This window comes from Aspergillus fischeri, genomic scaffold, assembly GCF_000149645.3.
Source record: "Aspergillus fischeri NRRL 181 1099437636265 genomic scaffold, whole genome shotgun sequence".
Lineage (NCBI taxonomy): Eukaryota > Fungi > Ascomycota > Eurotiomycetes > Eurotiales > Aspergillaceae > Aspergillus > Aspergillus fischeri.
In genome coordinates, this window is record NW_001509761.1 from 522,048 (window position 1) to 541,453 (window position 19,406).

General features: G+C 51.3%; 5 protein-coding genes across 5 annotated transcripts, besides 2 other annotated features; 2 read left to right on the top strand and 3 right to left on the bottom strand.

The window, feature by feature from the left end:
- Positions 1–45: 45 nt before the first annotated feature.
- On the bottom strand, positions 46–8,179 carry NFIA_002360 (putative polyketide synthase; the record flags this gene model as incomplete). Its single annotated transcript, XM_001258782.1, has 9 exons — positions 46–867; positions 923–1,243; positions 1,291–5,930; positions 6,010–6,628; positions 6,681–7,206; positions 7,256–7,595; positions 7,646–7,703; positions 7,771–7,857; positions 7,907–8,179. 9 exons carry the CDS (start codon positions 8,177–8,179, stop codon positions 46–48), a joined length of 7,686 nt encoding a protein of 2,561 aa, XP_001258783.1.
- Positions 8,180–8,470: 291 nt separating this feature from the next.
- NFIA_002370 (putative DUF341 family oxidoreductase) lies at positions 8,471–9,245 on the bottom strand (the record flags this gene model as incomplete). Its single annotated transcript, XM_001258783.1, has 3 exons — positions 8,471–9,081; positions 9,129–9,147; positions 9,198–9,245. 3 exons carry the CDS (start codon positions 9,243–9,245, stop codon positions 8,471–8,473), a joined length of 678 nt encoding a protein of 225 aa, XP_001258784.1.
- A 719-nt stretch (positions 9,246–9,964) lies between these two features.
- Positions 9,965–10,532, top strand: NFIA_002380 (TspO/MBR family protein; the record flags this gene model as incomplete). Its single annotated transcript, XM_001258784.1, has 2 exons — positions 9,965–10,067; positions 10,159–10,532. The coding sequence occupies 2 exons, from the start codon at positions 9,965–9,967 to the stop codon at positions 10,530–10,532; spliced, it is 477 nt and encodes a 158-aa protein (XP_001258785.1).
- Positions 10,533–11,813: 1,281 nt separating this feature from the next.
- On the top strand, positions 11,814–14,354 carry NFIA_002390 (threonine/serine exporter family protein; the record flags this gene model as incomplete). The annotated part of the gene is made up of 1 exon (XM_001258785.1): positions 11,814–14,354. The coding sequence occupies one exon, from the start codon at positions 11,814–11,816 to the stop codon at positions 14,352–14,354; it is 2,541 nt and encodes an 846-aa protein (XP_001258786.1).
- Positions 14,355–14,890: 536 nt separating this feature from the next.
- Positions 14,891–16,852: a mobile genetic element.
- Positions 14,953–15,003: a microsatellite.
- Positions 16,853–17,997: 1,145 nt separating the features above from the next.
- Positions 17,998–18,986, bottom strand: NFIA_002400 (alpha-ketoacid dehydrogenase subunit beta; the record flags this gene model as incomplete). Its single annotated transcript, XM_001258786.1, has 3 exons — positions 17,998–18,035; positions 18,101–18,663; positions 18,724–18,986. 3 exons carry the CDS (start codon positions 18,984–18,986, stop codon positions 17,998–18,000), a joined length of 864 nt encoding a protein of 287 aa, XP_001258787.1.
- Positions 18,987–19,406: the final 420 nt, after the last annotated feature.

Here is a 19,406-nt window from a genome sequence, read left to right on the forward strand (position 1 = left end):
GCTTAGATTTAGAATTATCGTTGCTTAAAGAAATCTCCACTATCCCTATTCTTCCACATGAACCACTCTAGACTTGGATGCAATCTTGCCCGCCAGATCCAACAACGTACTACTCGCCAGAATATCCAAAATCGGCACCGTGCTCTCCATCGTCTTCGCGATCCAGTTCCTCAGCTCCACCGCCATGTGCGAGTCGATCCCGTACTCCGTAATGGGATGCGAGGCATCGATGCTCTCGATCGGAACAGAGAGATGCGCCGCAATCTTCCCGCTTAGAGCACTGTAGATAACCCCGGAGGCTTCTTCGAGGTTATTGACCTCCCGGAGGTTCTCGCGTAACTTGCCAATAAACTCATCCGATTGGTCCTCTCCACTCTTCTGCTGAAACTGTCGCCGGAAATGTGCAAAGAGGGGCGCGTCAAAGTTGCTGAGCGACTGCCCCTCTTTCCACTCACCCAATCCCGTGATGATCTGGGAGGTGCCTCCCTCACCGAACGGCGCTCTAATTGAGGCGGCGATCAAAGACATCAGGGTCACTGTGTCTGTGCCGTGGAAACCTTGCTGGGCCATCTTGGCCGCTAGATCGCGGTTTCCGGCCAGGTACCCTACGTCGGTTATCACGCCTAGGTCTAGTGAAACGGCCGGGAGACCAAGGGAGTTACGGTATACCGCGAATGTGTCGAGGAAGGTGGAGCCGGCGGCGTAGGCGGCCTGGGTGGCGTTTCCGATGATTCCGCTAATAGAAGAGAGCATGACGAAGAAGTCGAGGTCGTCTGGGAGATGGCGGTGCAGGTTCCAGGTTCCGAAGTATTTCGGGCGCAGCACGGAGAGATAATCCTCGATGGTCATTTTCTCGATATGGGTATCCTATCGACACGTCAGCTTCCAGAGGCTACAGTCTTCGTAGACTGAATGAACGTACCCGGAGGACCATGGCAGACTGAATAACCCCTCGAATTTGAGGGGCGTTCCGTTCAAGCTCGATCACCATCTTCTCGACTTTCTTGCTATCAGATATATCGCAAGCATGAACGATGACGCGAACTCCCTTTTGCTTCAGATCTCGTGCTGTTTCCTGCGCTGCCTGGCTCGACGGCCCACTTCTATTGACAAAGATCAACGTTCGAGCCCCGTTATCAGCCATCCAGAGGGCTGTGGCTCGTCCGATACCTCCTAGACCGCCAACGAGTATATAAGATGCATCTGCACGGAGTAGGGCAGCTTGCGGCTGCGGTGTAATGACCTATTCCTTTGTTAGCAAGGATCCGGATATGGTTCCTCCGAGCTTACCTTCACAATGTCCTCTGGTTTAGCTGAGATAACTAAGGAATCCAGCTCGCCCAATTCCAATACGTTCAATGCGTCTCGCATATCTGATATACTATACGTTGCCAAGGCATTGGAGCCACGGATATGTCCTGCTCGGTACATGCGCATTACATCGCCCCATATCTTATACAGCAACGTTGGCTTGTCTCTCAAGAGTTTATTGATGTCCAGTGTTGCAAACACGATGTCGTTCTCCAGCTGGGGGATTGCCCATGTACGCTGATTCCAGCGATTTTCGCGGTAAAGGTGTATGAACTTTCCACCTGTACCGACCAACCTGCACAGCACCTGCAGCGTCTCGTTGTCCCAACTTTCGAAATTGACCACCACATCAAAAGGCTGATACTCCTTCCTCAGAAGCCTTCTGACATGAGCTCCATTCTCGTCGACGATAATCCGGTCATCAGGCACAGCAACTGTACTGCCGAGAGAATGCTTATCTTTCTCAGTTCGGACGATAAAGAGCGCATAGGCATGAATATGGAGGCATAATTCTGCGAAAGCTTGCCCTACTGTTCCTGTGGCTCCGTACACTAGAACCCTGTCAGTGGAGACAGCCCGCCCAAGGTTCTGAAGAGCATATAGTGCTGTGCAATAAGCCGCAGGCAAGGCCGCTGCTGCTTCGAATGATAAATCTTCGGGCAACTTTTGGAACGCCGAGGCCTGTTCTTGCTGGTAGTTGGCTACTGCTCCCTGCGCAAGGCAAGCCACTCGGTCACCTGGGGCGAAATCATGGACAGCTCCTCCGACGCTTTGAACAATCCCGCTAGCCCCGAAGCCCATCGCTAATTCTTGAGACGTATCCTGCTCTTCCAAAGCTTTTGCGGCCTGTTTATCTATGCATATCGCACAAGTCTGAACACGGATATGGTCTGCAGGTATGGCTTTCTCCTTGGAATGGTCCACAAAGAGCACTTCATCTTCCTGGGAGGCATCGGGAATTGACGCTTTGAGGGATCTACCCTCCTGGTGGAACCTTTCAAGGCTTGTTGTTTGTGCCTCATGCGAGGCCGCAAGGGAACTGTTAAAGGCCTGGTTTTTGACAACTCGAGGAATGAGGAGCACGCCGTTTCGCTCAGCATACTCTGTATCACTTTGACCTTTTCCGTCGGTCAGAATTCGCTCGCGCACCACTGTACATATAACCTCAGCAGCGCGATGACTTGAAAGCGGATTCCGTCCGTCCAGGTCCAATGTAACGATTTTTTCAATCCCGGATTCAGAGCGTGAAGTCCGTACAAACCCGGTCGCTAGAGCACCGTCCGGCGTCACCGGGGATATCGCCGCCCCTCGAGTTACCCACAAGACGCCAGATGCCTTCAAGAAGATTCGCTTCAATACTTCCAATTCCTCTGGAGTAGGGTCTGCCATCAAGTGTCGACTAAGAGCACTGAGAATAATGCACACCCTTCCTTCTGGCTTGGCATGGGTGAAATCTGCAATTTCGATATCGGACGACACGGGGCTGAGAGAGTCTTGCAGAGCGGACAAGTCTATACCATTGTCATCATCTTCTGATATGATTAGAATACTTCGTTTAGGAATTGACTGCCCATGCAACGGACGAGTGATGATCATGAAGCGCCCTTCTCGTGAGGTGCTTGCATATTCTGCTTCGGAAAATCCAGCCGCTGAGAGCACGAGATTCCAGTCTTCGAGAGTATAGCCAAATCGACCTTCGGACCAGCATCCCGGAGAATTTGCAAAGATAACAGACTCGGTTAGATTGTCATGTCCAGCAATGGGATCCACGACAATTAAACGACCTTGTGGCTTCAGAACGGTGTGAATATTCCTGAGAGCTTGCAACTTCGATGGGACCGTACAAAGCCCCAAAGGCGCGAGAACGACGTCGTACTGATATTTGGAAAAGTCTTGTGTCTCTGGACTTTGATTGAGATTCAGTTTCTTCACGTTCAGAAATTGGTTCCACTTGGAAAGCACTGGGGCAAAGTGGCCAGGGATCGATGGGCCTTCATGAGTGATTGTGTATTCACTGCATAACGGACCATGTCCGTTATTACCTAAGAGCCGTTCAAGGTGACCTTGTGAAGCTTGTCCAAATGTACCCTCCACCTCAAGTATCGAGATCATTGGGTTCTTATAGCCTACAAGCTCCAGGTAGCTAGCTAGTTTCTCGTACACCGGGCTTGGTCGGATAGTGTCCCAGTATTGCTCCCATATTGAAGGATCCATATGAATGTTCGAGATTTTCGAATCTTTCAAGATTGTACTGAGCTGCTCGCCGACTGCAATGAGGAGTCTTCCTTCCGGTCCGGAAGCACTCACTGCCTGGATATCAGCATTGTTTGTGTCTGATGACGCCACCAAACGACTATCTTGCGTCTGGTCGACGAAAATTTCAAGTTGTTGTTTTCTTCCTGGATGCAATTCTTCCTTGTTCGCGGGTTCAAGATCTCGGATGGCTTTCCGAATGTAGTAGAACGCACAGCCTTCCAACAAATGTCGCTTTGCGGATTCTTGGCTGTCGTGATTGTCCTCCATAAACATAGTGCTAAAGTCTTGCTTTGAAAGTAGATCGGGATCTGCTTTCCAAGTAAGCATGTACCCAAGACGCTCCGTCGGGTTGACCGTGTTCTTCGAGTCACTGTTCTTGAGGCGCTTGCATCGCAATCCCTTAATCGACATAGCAATAGTATCATTGCTGTTCATCACCGTAATTGAGGCAACAATACCCTTTCTCGTCTGCTTGTCAATATGCGTCTCAATATGCATTTTAGTACCCGGTGAACGCTCTGTACTCCGAGAGACGCAAAGCTGGTCTATTTGAACCGGAATAGCAGGATCGTCTCCAACATTTGTTTGAACAAACACCGTATGAAATATGCTGTCTAGCGTGCAGGGGTGAATCAAGTGTGGATACTGGAAGTTCATTGGCATGACAGCTGCTGTGTCAGGGATAGTAACTTCAGCAAAGCACAGGTTGTCAGCCTGATTAGCGTGCGTCAGATTCGCAAAGCAAGGACCATATTCGAGGCCAATGCTGGCTAGCTTCTCGTAGAACGTCGAAGTGTCTATGACACCGAGGTCGGAGGCTATTTCTGGCACCTGGGAACTAGTCTCATACTCAGTGTCCAGGGACAAGTCATGGACGCCCACTAGGCCACGACAATGCTCCGTCCATCGATCCTCAGCGGTCACTGAATAGACGTTGAATTCGTAGAGACGCTCGGAGACGTTGGTGCTACCTTGCCATGCTCGTAGCGAGGTCATGACTTCAGCAGCAGAGTTTTCCTGGATGACCAAAGCGGCTCTTATTTCAACATCACGGAGAATAATAAACGCTGACATGTCCTTGTTGGCCTCTTGCTCCAGCAGGTGTTGGGATGCAGCTTCAATGGCCATTGCAATGTACCCCGCTGCAGGATAAACTATGTTCGACTGTACTTTATGATCTTTCAGCCATGGGACCTCCGATACACGCACAAAGTTTCTCCAGTGAGGCTCGAACGGACATGACAGTCTGTCGAGAGCACCCAGGAGATCTGTTCGCGGGTGCTTGCGCTTTCTGAATGTTGTGCTGATGCGTGACTCAGCCCAGTATGATCTGCTGTGGTTCCATGCATAGGGAGGAAGATCAACCATGACTTGCGTATCTAGCATCTCAGCTAACGGGTCGTTGATTGCGGAAAAATTGACCTGAGAACCCAGGCAGGCCAGGGTTCCAGCTACCTCTAATGTCGTAGTGACAGAATCGACCTTACGAGTCAAAACACTCGCATATTGTATCCCGGCCGCATCCAGTTTGTTGTCATCTTTCAGAATTTGACGGATCGGACCCGACAATGCTCCATGAGGGCCAACCTCCAGCAAGACATCAACGTTGACCTTGCGTGCACCGTTTGGCCGCCTGGCCCGTCTGTTATTAGGGGCCGCAAACATCGATTTCTGAGTACTGGTTTCAAAACAAAGCGCCCTGACGGAGTCAACGAATCTGACTTGTCCGAGAAGATTCCTAGTCCAATATTGAGAGCCAAGATCGGAGGCTTTAACTTCAGCTCCTGTCACCGATGAGAAAAAGGAGACAGGATGCTTTCCGAATTTGCTTCCAATCCGTGGTCGAATGTTCGATATCAGGTCCAGATATTCTCCGCCAACTAGTTCCATGTGGTGGGAATGATATGCAACATCCACTACCAGACGTCGGCAGAAGAATTCTTTCTCCCTTAATACCTTCTCAAGCTCGTCAATAGCTTCAAAGTCTCCCGAGACTGTAACGCTGGAGGGGCTGTTAATGCATGCCACGACGGCTTTCCCAGACTTCAATGTGTCCAGGAACGGTTCTATCTGGGCGGGTGACAATCCGGCAGCGAGCATCCCTCCCTTCACTTCTTCGTTGTGCGATAGCTTGCTCGCTGCAACGCCCCTATAGTATGCAACGGATATAGCGTCCTCCATGCTTAACGCTCCGATGGCGTACGCTGCGGCTATTTCGCCACTGGAATGACCAGTAACGGAATCTGGCTGTATATCCCATGAACTTAGAAGGTCGACAAGTGCGACTTGAAGTGCTGTGCAGATTGTTTGACTGTGTAGAGGATGGTTGAGCCGTGATGCATCTTGATTCTCGAGAATCTCACCTGTTGCAGCATGATTAGCAGAGCTTCTTTATTAGTCAGGCCATGACCCTTGATTCAACGTCTCGGATCCGGTTCTCACCTAGGGCGGAAAATGGAGCCTCGAGTCGAATCAAGTGTGCATCAATTCGTTCCATTGACTGGCGAAAAACGGGATATGCTCCCACCAGCTCCCGTCCCATTCCACACCATTGCGCTCCCTGGCCTGTGAAAACAAAGCCAACCACTGGCTTTCGTGTGGCCTTTCTAACCCTGATACTACCTTCTAAGGCCTCCATCACGCTGGAAGCTGAGTTGCCAGTAACCGCTGCTCGACACATCAGGGTAGTACGCCGTTGATTCAAGGTGAAGGCCAGATTGCTCATGAACTGATCGTCAGCTATCGATTCTCTTTCGGAAAGATAGCCTCTTAGATTTTCTATCTGCTTTGCGATGGAATGATCATCAAAACCGGAGAGCATAAAGAGACGCGTCCGTATGGGTGATTCATCACGGCGGCCGTTGGGAGTTTGCGATCGCTCAAGAGCCTTCCTCAGGAAAGGTGTACGAGGTTTGCCAACCAGCGCTTGTGAACCGTGCGATTGTAGGTATCCATAGGTGTCTTCGAGGATAACATGTGCGTTGCTTCCCCCGTATCCGAAGCTGTTTACCGACACGCGATGAGGCCCTGTGCTTTCCCATGGTTCCGGATCGAGTTGAATCTGAAATTGTTATCGCTCAATTCACTCATGAAGAACAATATGGGAGACATGCCTTAAGCTTCCATTCGTCTAGCAGGATGCGTGGGTTGAGGGAAGTGAAGTTGCGGTTGGGGAGGAAAGTGCGGTTCTCAAGCATCAACACTGCCTTGATCACGCCCGCGACTCCGCTTGTTCCCTCCAGATGCCCCACGTTTGTTTTGATGGACCCGATGCGCAGTGGTTTGTCTGAGTTTCTATCGGCGCAAAACACTCTCGCGAGCGCTCCTGTCTCGATTGGATCTCCTGCTTGAGTTCCTGTGCCATGTGTTTCGACGAATTCTGTACCATGTGGATGAAGACCTGCCATGCTGTAAACATGGCGAATCAAGGCCTCTTGTGACGCTCCACTCGGGAGAGTGATGCCGGGAGTTCTGCCATCTTGATTCGACCCAGAACCCCTGATGACAGCTCGGATAGGGTCTCTATCTCTGATGGCGACTTTGAGCGGCTTCAGAATCAAACACCCAATCCCTTCGCCACGAGCATATCCGTTGGCCTTCTCGTCGAATGTGTAGCAGCGTCCATCCGGTGACAGAAACCTGGATACTGTTTAATGCAATGACAATCAAGTGTTACATGCGAACCTACTTCATCATGGTCATTGTGGACATGAATTCGTGGCTGAGAATCACGTTTACTCCGGCCGCAATTGCCATCGCAGCATCCCCGGTGCGCAACGTTTGACACGCCAAATGCAGTGCGACCAGACTCCCCGAGCAGGCGGTATCGACTGTGACGCTTGGGCCCTTGAGGTCGAAGAAGTATGACACTCGATTGGCCATCATGGCACGAGACTGGCCAGCATTGGTGCATTGATACATGGGGATAGCATCGGGGTCGCGTAGAAGGAGATCCGTGTAATCCGCATTGAAAGAACCGACGAAACAGGATGTTTGGCTTCCCATGATCTCGGGAAGAGGTATACCGGCTGGCAGGTGTGAGTCCTATCCAATGACCTCTATGCTGTAGGAAACAGACCGTTCTCTAGTCCTTCATAGGTCACTTCGAGCAATAACCGCTGCTGGGGATCCATCGCCTGAGAAGTGATATGATAAGCTTGATAGGACCCAATTGTACAGATACTCTGTGGAAAGGCCACAAACCGCTGCCTCGTCGCTCGTCATGTTGAAAAAGGGCGCATCGAAAAGGGATACATCTTCTGTCAGAAAGTGGCCACCTTGGACATTGATCTGCAGATACTGTTATCGCCTATCTCATTTGGCCGTAATCGTGACTTACAGTGCCGTGCCGCGCGTGGTCTGGGTGGTAAAATGCATGACTGTTCCATCTCGACTCGGGTGTCTGACTCCATGCTTCCCGGCCTTCGAGTATCATTTTCCACAGCTTCTCAACGTTGCTAGCATCTCCGGGCCCACGGAATCCCATGCCAATAATGGCAATAGGCATTGAAGCGTCGTCCAACGAGTTCGAAGCTCCATCTTCTATGTCAACATCAGGGGCAGAAGGGAGCCGGACCGGTTCCCCAGTCCCTTCGAAGGAGTTGATAGGCATGGTAGAAGACTACGAATGGCGCACCCATACGACAACGTTGACGTACTCTCATGGAACAGAGATCCGGCAAGGGTTCGAGACAATCATTAAATCGCAGAACCAGCAGGCAAATATACATGGCTTGGTTATTATCCGATCTTCAAACCTGAAATTCGTGATCTAAGGAAATCCAGAGAATGCTCCGTACCAGTACACTGAGAGAAATCGGCATTGAAACCAAGGAATGCAGGAGTGACATGCGGAATATTCTATTCTGTGCAAGGTAGGACAGAAAGAAAGGCCAGGGTACAGTCACCATATCGCCAAAGCTTCGATAGCCAATTTGCGGATCCCTGCAGCCATCAGAGCAACATTTTTTCTATCGTTAGGAATATCGTGGGCCTTGCTGTGCACTATCCACGTGGACTTTGATGGATCACACAGCCTGTACAATGCAAGCGAATACTCGAACAAGGGATCCTTCGCCCCAGCGATGCTTACAGTCGGTATCTTGATATAGCCATCAAGGTCTGAGTCGATTACTGGGTTCTCACCGGGGTTCATGCGGAACGGTGGTAGGGAATTGATGAATATGGCACATCGAAAGAGAGGTGGTTCATGCGGATATGTCTTCGCATGATGAATGAGAAAGCCCGAAGCCAGGGTTCCTCCGTGCGAGAAGCCTAGGATACCATCAAAGGGACCGTCCTCGTCGATGATGTCATAGAGGAAGTTGTATGCTTCGAGCAAGGATTCCTCCTCGCTGCCGTCAGGATCAGAAAACGACCGGGGAAACTTGTAATAGCTGTAGTAGGGACCCTCATAGAATCCTGCGATGCCAGGACCCGGCACCGAGTCAATGTCGCCTTCGACAAAATAAAATGTCGCCGTGTTGTCTCGTCGGAGTTCGGTCATCAAGCCATCTGTCTCGTAAGTATGTGGCAGCAGAGCTGAAAGTTGTGCTACTTACTCAGCTGAGATTGCAAGATCTGTCGCAATGTCAGCGAGCAGGACGATATGGAATGCTCGTGTCACATACCTTGGTGTTTGTGCCCCAACCATGCAGGCAAAGCAATTTGAGTGGCATCGTGGCTGACTGTTAGCTGGGATGTTCTTCTATCTGGTCTTTTGACTGGATGAAATTCGCCGCCTATACTCAATCACGACTTGGCTGGGTTTGATGGAGAGCATCGCGATGCTTTATATCAACTTTAGCCTTCCTTCTACAAGATTCGATCGGACATCAAAACCATCCCCTGAATCACTTCGGTCCTTTCGTCCCCTGGATGCCAGGATACCATGGAGGTAGATGCAGCCGCCCTTTCAAAAGTCACCGTCCCCAATCTAGTACGACTGATACAACGTGTCCATATCTTGCCGAGTCTGTATTCCGTGTCATGGCTGACCCTTTTAGTCGACAAACGAGCTTATTTGGCTCGCTGTGATTTGACTTTTGTTGTTTTGCTTGTTTCGTGATATATTTCCTTGAAGGCACTGACGCTGTAACGCGAGGACGTTCCAGATAATCTGCTTGCAGTATTAATCTCTCTTATATTGGGGTCGATGATTATTTTACATATTCATAAAACATCTGCCACTCAGCTCAATGGAGTTGTGTTTCGTAGCGTCCCTTCCCAGCGAGGTGGAGTTTATGAACAATGACGTTGGTGCATGTCGATCGATCGGATGATGGGCTGACCGGAGTACATAAAAACCCCTACGCTCATCAACATAGACAACTTGTGAAATTGTCCGAAAAGCAAGGATCAATACTCTACTTGAAAATACCTTTCAACCTCAAGCACGATGTCGTGGTCATTTGCACTCCCTCAAGTGTTTTTCACCTCCCCAGTCCTGGCTGTAGCAACGCCTATTGGGGTGGGATCCCTGGTGGGATATCTGGTCAACAGTATGCCGCTCCTTCATCGGCGATAAGATATCACTAGTTTTTTATGGCAGACCAACTGGCACATACTTACTCCATACCTCTACAAAATTAGGCCGCACAAAAGAACTCTACAGCCGTCTCCGCCAACCGCCCCTACGCCCTCCCGCCTGGGTCTTCGGGCCCGTGTGGACCATCATCTACGGAATGATGGGCTACGCGGCCCACCACGCAACAACCTCCGCGACCCTCCTCACACCCACAACGGCAGTAGCCTCGTCCCAAACGTTGTACACGACGCAGTTGATCCTCAACTACCTCTGGATGCCGTTGTTCTTCGGTGCGCGGAAACCTGGGTGGGCCCTTGCGGATATCGTAGCTCTGGGCGGTACGGTCGGGAAACTGATGGCAATGTGGTGGGATATCGATCGCACTGCGTTTTGGATATGCTCCCATATGCGGGTTGGCTCTGCTTTGCGACATATCTGAATGTTAGCGTTGGGTGGTTGAACAAATGGGATTTTGACAGTCGTGATGTACGATAGTTGCGGGGTGCAGAATCCAGTTTTCCATGGCCATAATAATCTAATAATAATCGGTCACTTGCATTTGGAGTATTCCAGCAGCTGAGCTGCGTGTTGGACGAAAATAGAACACATATTGATGCGACTTTAATTCGCGTCGTTGGTCCCGCAAGAGCATAGGGAGGTAGCACGGATCTCGAGTCTGGACTGCGCTGTGGACGAGATGATCTGCCCGAGGTGGGTAATTTGACGGGTAAATTGGCTGGAACAAGGCAAGTTCACCAGCCCATCAGGATGCTCCGATAGACCACATTGCCGGTCGAGTCCGCTGCAGCCACGGCGCAAGCCTAGAAATCAGAGATTTTCTCTGCAGCTTCCACCGGAGCTTCGGTGATTCGTGGTGATTCTGTCATCTTCGCCACTGCCGAGTCCCGACCCACAGTCAAGCACCTTATTCATCTTTGTGTATCAGGATTGTGCCAATGGTTCTCCACTGGTTGCGTGGATTGCAGTGTCATTGAGTTTGGGTCTTTGAGCGTCGAGTCCTTTGACACTGATCGAATGGAGGATAGGTAGTAGACTGGTTGGGTTCTAGAACAATAGATTGGCGACACCGCGTATCAACAATCATCAGTAGTAAAATGTAGCGATCTTGAGCTGCATGGAAACTGTTGTAGATCGTCGAGAATAGAAGCCATAGTAAAGAGTGCTATTGATAAGGATCATCTGTCCAAGACCCTCCGAAACACTGACAGGTTCAATTAATCAATGCCCCTCCACCATGAGATCATCGTCTTCTTGTCCTCTCTTCAACCTCACAACAATGAACTCTGCGCCGAGAATTGACTTTGTTTCTTTAAAAAGTCAATGGCTTTATTTCAGCTCTTGCAAGACCTTCAATCTTTGAGACGAAAATCTGTTCTAGACTCAACTTATTTTTGGTTCGCCTCTCACACGCCCTCCCACTCAGTCTCATCTCTGGTTCCTCTCCACACTCGTCCATCCTCTCTGCTTCTTCGCTGCCTTTCCTTAACCCATTAACACCACTGCATTCCTCGATTTGTCATATCCATTGCGCCATCATTGTATGTATTTGTACGGTGCTTATTCCTTTTAATCTCTATCCGTTCCTCCACCGTTCATCCAGACATTCGTTCATCGTCTCCTGCCCTGTTCACTCTCTTCCCGGCATTCCCATCAACTTTATTGCAACGATAATTGACATTTGGAGTGCATTTGCCTCCCCATGTCGGTGACTCATCATGATAACGAAAGTTACGAGTTGCTCACCAATCCAGAGTCTTTAGAGCCAACCGCCATTGAAAACCGCAACAGTCATGGCCGCAGTCTCTCACAGCCGGCCAACGCCGAAGCGCTGGAGAGTCACCACCTCGGACTACCCGGCGAACTCTCACGACCGCATCGAGTGAGGTTTCGATCTATCAGCCAACATCGTGATGCCGACAATACGGAGACTACCGAGAAAGTCTACTCGAATACCTCCGACAGCTCCACCCGGACGCTGCTCAATTCCGCACCACGATCCACAGACGTTACCGATATGCTAAAAGCAGAGCAATTCGATGATGAGACAGATATAACATCGAGATACGATGGGTCTGGTTACCCCAGCACGAATTATCCGCCTTCTACCCCCGAGCGCATCTCCGAAGACTCTACAACCAGGGAGCGGACGCCGAACCGATCCAAGTCTGTCAAACAAAGATGGAAGGAGGCAGGTCAGTTGATTAGGCAAAAGACGGTCCGTTTGGGAGAACGCCTGGGTAGACCTCTGGATGACGGCGAGGCGCTGGGAGCCTCCCTTTTGCCTGAGGACCTGGAAGGTGGGATGCCGATACGCAGGGTCCATAGCCAGTACCGCATGCCTGTGGGCGATGATACGGACGATGAGAACCGACCCAACCCCAGCGCAGAGGCTCACCGTCTTGTTCGACGGATGACGCAACACAATAATCTGCGCCATCGCAAACCGAAACCTGCGTACCAACGTTCTGGCCAGAGCACTCCCGAGCGTCCCAGTTCGTGGTACGATTCCTACCGTCCTCTATCCTTCAGCGGAGGAGGCGGGATTTTGTCTCAACTGCTTAAGCTGCAAGCTGCGCAGAATGAAAAGGATGGTTTGTCGGCCACGGATGATTCCGATGATGGCTCTCCCTTGTCCTCGGGAGCTACAACGCCCAAGTCAGGATCGGCAACCCCCAAGTCGGGTGCAGTCACACCCAAGAAGGAGAAGGTCAAATGGTACAAAAAACCGCACCATCGATCGACTGCTTCCCTGGTGGAAGCATCGATGAATTTGAGTCGGACCACCTTACCGTCGTCCGCCGATGTTCTGTCAATGACACAGCAGCAGAAGCGGGGGAAGAAGAAGGCTTATCGCAAGCATCGGTTGGAAGATGAGATCAAGGTGACCGTACATATTGCAGAGATCCTGGCACGGCATCGGTATATCATGCAGTTGTGCCGTGCGCTGATGCGGTATGGTGCGCCGACGCACCGATTGGAGGAATACATGACCATGACGGCGCGGGTCCTGGAGGTCGAGGGACAGTTCCTGTATCTGCCCGGTTGTATGATCATGTCCTTCGATGACCCTGTTACTCGAACGGCCGAAGTCAAGCTCGTTCGTTCGACGCAGGGGGTCGATCTGGGACGATTGGCTGAAACGCACAACGTTTACAAAAATGTCGTTCACGACCTGATCGGAGTCGAAGAAGCGATCCAGGAACTTGACGAAATCATGAAGCGCAAACCGCGTTTCAATAAATGGATCCTGGTTCCGGTGTACGGTCTGGCTGGCGCCGCGGTCGGCCCCTTCGCCTTCGACGCCCGGCCCATTGACATGCCTATCATCTTCATTCTTGGGTCGCTCGTCGGTCTGATGCAGCACGTCATATCTCCCCGCTCCACCCTCTATTCCAATGTGTTCGAAGTGACAGCAGCAGTGTTGACCTCGTTCCTGGCACGCGCATTCGGCTCGATCCGTATAACTGTGGACGGCCAAAAACAGTCCCTCTTCTGCTTCTCCGCTCTGGCACAGTCCTCCATCGCCCTGATCCTACCGGGTTTCATGGTCCTGTGCAGCAGTCTTGAACTCCAATCCCACCAGATGATTGCAGGTTCCATCCGCATGGTCTTCGCCATAATCTATTCCCTCTTCCTTGGCTACGGCATCACAGTCGGCACCACCGTCTACGGCCTCATCGACGGCAACGCCACCTCCGAAACCACCTGCCGTGACCTCTCCATCTACGGCAGCAAGTACATACAACACTTCATCTTCGTCCCCGTCTTCGTCATCTGCCTCGCCGTCATCAACCAAGCCAAATGGAAACAAGTTCCCGTCATGATCTTCATCGCAACCTGCGGCTACATCACCAACTACTTCAGCACAACCAAGCTCGGCTCCCGCTCCGAAGTCGCCAATACCGTCGGTGCATTCACGCTCGGTATCCTGGGTAATCTCTACAGCCGCTTATGGCACGGTCACGCAGCTACCGCCATTCTACCGGGTATCTTCGTCCTGGTGCCGTCAGGGCTGGCCTCCTCGGGCTCCTTGATCGCCGGCATCAACTATGCGAATCAAGTCCGCGAGAATCTGCACAAGGGCGGCAATGGCACCGATACGAGCAGCCAGGAGACGTCTATCGCTAGCTTAGGTTTCGGAATGATCCAGGTAGCGATCGGTATCACTGTGGGATTGTTCATTGCGGCGCTGGTTGTATACCCGTTTGGAAAGCGCCGGAGCGGGCTTTTCAGTTTCTAATCGTTTCTTGCTACGTGACATAATATGTATTTTAGCGATTTTGGGATTATGTTATGGGGGGCTGCATTTATGTTTCGAGATGTCCTTCATTTGAGCAGTACTTGGCGATACGTCATATAGATATCATGATTGCTTTCTGATGAGTATATGATTACGGGACTTTATATTCCAGTAGTTTCAGGATCTGCTAGGCTTATGAAAGACTAGTAAGTTTGTCATTCAAGTTGATGGGTTGTTCTCAGAGACGTCGAAAGTGGCTGCATTTCGAACGTTATTAAGTAAATAAGTATTACAACGCGTCCCTGACGCTACGGCTGTACTAGAAAAAGACCGTCGAGAATCTGTCCCTGCAGACGACTCAACTCCTCATACGACAGAAACTCCTTCTCGGCATCAAGTCTCTTCTTCGCATCCAGCGCCCATTCCAGCCGGGACCCAACCTCGGAAGGCGCAGGACCAAGATTCAACGAAGGCCTTGGGGTCGTGGGTTTGCTTGCCCCCGGTGAGTCCTGCTCCCCGGGTAATCGAGCCCAATCGGGTAATGGGGGGACTACAACCCCCTCATTACCCGCGTCGTTGCCTTCATTACTGGGAGACTTGTCGTTGTTGTTGTCGTCGCTGCTACTACTGCTGCTGCTTTGGCTGCTGCCTCGGGGCCTGCGGGGCACACACACGCTTGGCACGGCTGGGGTCGATGTGGTGGGTTGTGTAATCGTGGGCTTGGCTGGCACGACGACAGCCACGGCCGGGTACTGTGGTTTCGGAGGCGGTGGGCCTGGTTTGTGTTCGAAGGCCCGGATGCCATCGGGTAGAGTTTGGATGACAATATTCCGCTCCTTGAGTTTGGTGGGACAGATGTCGCTTTGGCCGGAATGTCCGGGCTGCCTGCAGACCGAACAGTGGGGCTGGACACCGGCATCTTTCTGTTTGGAAGGATTCATTGATGGTCTTCCGCGACGCTTTGTGGCTGGAGCCCTGCACTGGCCAAAGTTGTCGAGGTCTCGCAGCTCGAGCGGCATCGTAATGCCGGTGTAGATCTGTTTGTATGTGCTAATATGATATGCCGGGGGGACGAAGTCGTTGATGGGGCGGGAAGTGGTCGCAATGGCAGCGAGGGCGTGGCGGCATGGTAATTGGAGATCCTGCCAGTCGAGGCAGCTGCATGTCCGAGCATCCAGATCGACGGCGAAGCCTACGGCTTTGTTGAACACGGTGAACTGCTCCTGCGAACTCGCCACTGCCGTATAAGTCCGAGAGAGTTGCTTTTGTCGCGCAATCCATTCCTGAGCAAAGTCGGCCAAGGTGTTAGATCGCTTGAAGTCAATCTCCCGGCAGTGATGAAGTCGGTCAGTGATGTTGAGCCAGATTGAATATAATGCTCGTAGAACAGGCAGGTTGCGTGTGTTCAGCCATAAGAAGTGCAGAGATTCCATGGTCGTCATGGACAGTTGCTCATACCGAGGAACGGGCAAGGCGTGCTTGGCCCACCTTTGACGTGGGATCGACTCGATCCACTGTTTCGCGAGCGGGTGTTTGATTTGAGCTATTGCCTGCGCGAATATAGGTTCCGATTCCGCTCGCGCAGCTTTCCAGAATTGCTTGCGGACTTCCTCCTCGGGACGAAACTTTTCCATTAGAGTTTGAGATAAATATTCGCAGCAATACATCATGGCAACAGTAGCTAGCTCTTGGGTGACGGCATCATCAATCCCCAGCCGAGGGTTGAGCAACAGCGCAGTACGCGGACTATCAATTTTCGGAAAAGCTAGGCGCATATGGCGCAGGAAGAAAGCCCAGGAATCCACCTTCTCATCGGGCACAACCGCCCACGCCAGTGGCAGAACCTGATCATTCGCATCTAATGTCGCAGCCACGAGAAGTGAAAAGTCCCACTTCGTCTTCCAGGGCGCGCGGTCAATGGTCAAAAATCGACGGCAGTGGGTATAAGCGTTCAACGTCGCGGCCGGCGCGACAAAACAGCGATGAAAAACGTCATTCTTCGTCTCCATCTTCCAGTATCCGGCGTGATCGACCTTGGCAAGCCTTGACAAGAATGCGGGTAGCTTTTCAAAGGATTCAGCTGCATCTCCGTACAGACTACGCTCAATCGCTTTCAGCGTCCGATATCCCTGGTGGTATTGGATCGGATTACCCCTGCGCCGCTCAATCTCCAGGATCTGAGCCGCGGTCGGCTTTGAACCTCCTTGAACAAGAGACTGGTAAGTCGGTGCGAGATAATTGACCGATGCTGCCGGACGCCAATTATCATGCGTGTCCGGCCTGCACGTATGCGGCTTGTACATGGACACGAATGCCTCGCATCGCTTCTTTCTCCAGCTGACTCGAACCATGTAATTGCAGTCGCGGTTGCGACATCGGGTCATATACCGTCTTGCGTCCGATTTGTACACCCGGTACGATTCGTGCTTGGCAATTGTATGGCAAAGCAGAGCTTCGCGGGCTTCCTCCATGGACGGGTATATCATTCCGACCTCGAAAACGGCGCCAGTCCCCGAAGGACGCGGGGAAGCCTTGGAGCGTGTCTGTGCCTGTGGGGGCGGCGATTGTGAATGTATCGGCTGCCGAGCTGTTGCATTCTGCAATCCGGGCGCATAATGCGGGACTGGGGCAGGCGCAGGTTGAGGCGCTTTATCTTGCGGAGTAGATTGCGCCGGATACGGAGATCCTGGGACTGGTTGCGCTTGTGAATTGTGTATTTTAGGTCGAGTGGCATGAGGTATCGGCGGAGGTACAGGGGTTGGATGCGAAAGTTGTGTGGAAGGAGGTCTCGGAGATTGTTGGGCGGTCGAAGGAGTATGCAAAGATCTCTGGGCAGGAGTAGCTGACGATGTGTAAGGACGGTTTCGGTCCTGAGGAGAAGCTGAAGGTTGTAACTGTTTGGGATCCAACCCTCTTTGAGGATATCTCGTCGCCAATACTGTGGGTGTCAAATTTGGCATCCATACGTTCCCTCTTTGTTTTGGCCGCGTCGTGGAAGGGGTTGAAGCAGGAGTCGCGGCAGGAGTGGAAGAATTTCCGGCTGAAAGACTATTTGTTTGTCCATGAGGCGACCTGTACGGTGATGGTTGTCCAGGTTCGGCGGACATCTTGATGATTACCGGAAAAGGATAGTTGATAGTGTGGCATGGAGGTCGGGATGTCCGGGATTCTGTGGCAGTTGTTTTACTAGCATGAGATCGCGCCGATGATTGGCCAGAATGACGTCCAGTTTTGGCAATGTCACATGACACAGGGGGTACACGAGGAACAGCAAGGGGGTCAAACAAGATCAACAATACAGAGTTATAGATGAGACGAAGCCGTTCATATCACTTGGCCGGAGAATTATCTTTCTACCTGTTAATTACTTAAGAAGACTATTGGTAATTGGTTTTATCCCACTGCAGATTTTAAGACTTCTGACCATCTCTCGATTTAAGATGTCATGACAGGTTCAAACAATATATATATATTGTACAACCACCGGTACAAGTGGCTATTGACACTACTCTTTGCTTCATTAGATTCCTGTTCCTTTTTGAAGTACTCCTGTAGAATCTTAAGGCTTACTCTGGTGGTGGAGTGTAAAAGCGTTCTAATTGCACATGAATGCTCTATTTCTCTATCGAAACCATACAAACGCTCAGTACTCCAGTGTCTGCTTGATAGCATCATAAATTCCTAATATGTGTCAGTAACTGATCCGCTCATTATGAATAATAAGCAAAGGGTTGGAGATCACTTACTCGCGACATCAGGTAAGATGAGTTTCTCAAATGTAAGGCCGGTGTGGGTGCTCCAGCCAGCCACTCGCTTCACTGGAGCCTCCAGGCGCAAGAATGCGCCGTCTTGGATGGTAGCAGCAACTTCAGCACCGACGCCGTAGTTGATCATACTCTCGTGGACCACGATAGCACGTCCGGTCTTCTTCACGCTGTCCAGAACAGTTTGTCGGTCCCAAGGGTATATTGTTCGGAGATCGATGAGCTCAACGCTGGCGCCCATGTCCTTTTCGATAGCTCTGATGGCTTCTGAGCAGAGGTACATTGGTTGACCGTACGAGACGACCGTCACGTCACTTCCTGGTTTGACTACTTCCGCTTTGTTAAGAGGTATCGTGTAGAATTCATTTGGAACGTGCTCAACAGCTGCGCGGTACAGAATCTTGGGCTCCATGAAGATGACAGGGTTGTTGCTCTGGAAGATGGCGCTCAGGAGGAGGCCCTTTGCTTGTGAAGGAGACCGAGGCATGACCACTTGGACACCGGGGACATGAGCGAAAAGCGCTTCGGGGGATTGTGTATGGTATCTGTATAAGAGATCGATTAGCAATCGCCGGAGTGTACCAACGCAATGGCGTTCAACTCACAGGGCGCCGTGTCCGACCGCACCACAGGGCATTCTGACCACCATTCCCCCCACATTTACGCCTGTACCTCCCTCTCGATATCTGAATTTTGCGGCTTCGTTCACAATCTGGTCAAAAGCAGGAAAAATATAATCTGCGAACTGGATCTCGGCAACAGGCTTCATGCCTTGCGCTGCAGCTCCAATAGCGAACCCTACAATCCCTTGTTCCGTCAACGGGGTATTGAATACACGTTCCGATCCGAACTCCGTTTGCAAGTCCATCGAGCATCGAAACACTCCGCCGAATGCTACATCCTCGCCAAACAGCATCACCCTGTTATCCGTAGCCAGGGCCGTTCGCAACGCGGAGTTGATAGCTTGGTATAGATTTAGTGATTTGCTGGTGGTTGAGCCGGGGAGTTCTAGCGCGCTCGATAATGAGGACGAGGTATGATGCAGAAGAGGCGTAGATTTGTAGTCGATGGGTAGATTGAGTCGTGATGAGGATGATGGAGCGCCCGAGTACAACCGGCAGGGCGGCTGTCGTAATAACCTCTTGACAGAGGGGCGGAGAGAAGCCATGGCTGGATGGATGATAAGCGTGAAGGCAGGAGTGAGGGTGGAATACTGCAAAAAATGACCGCGAGAGGTCAAAATAGACGACTTCCCTGGAACATTCCCCTGGGCGATTTATATGGAAGT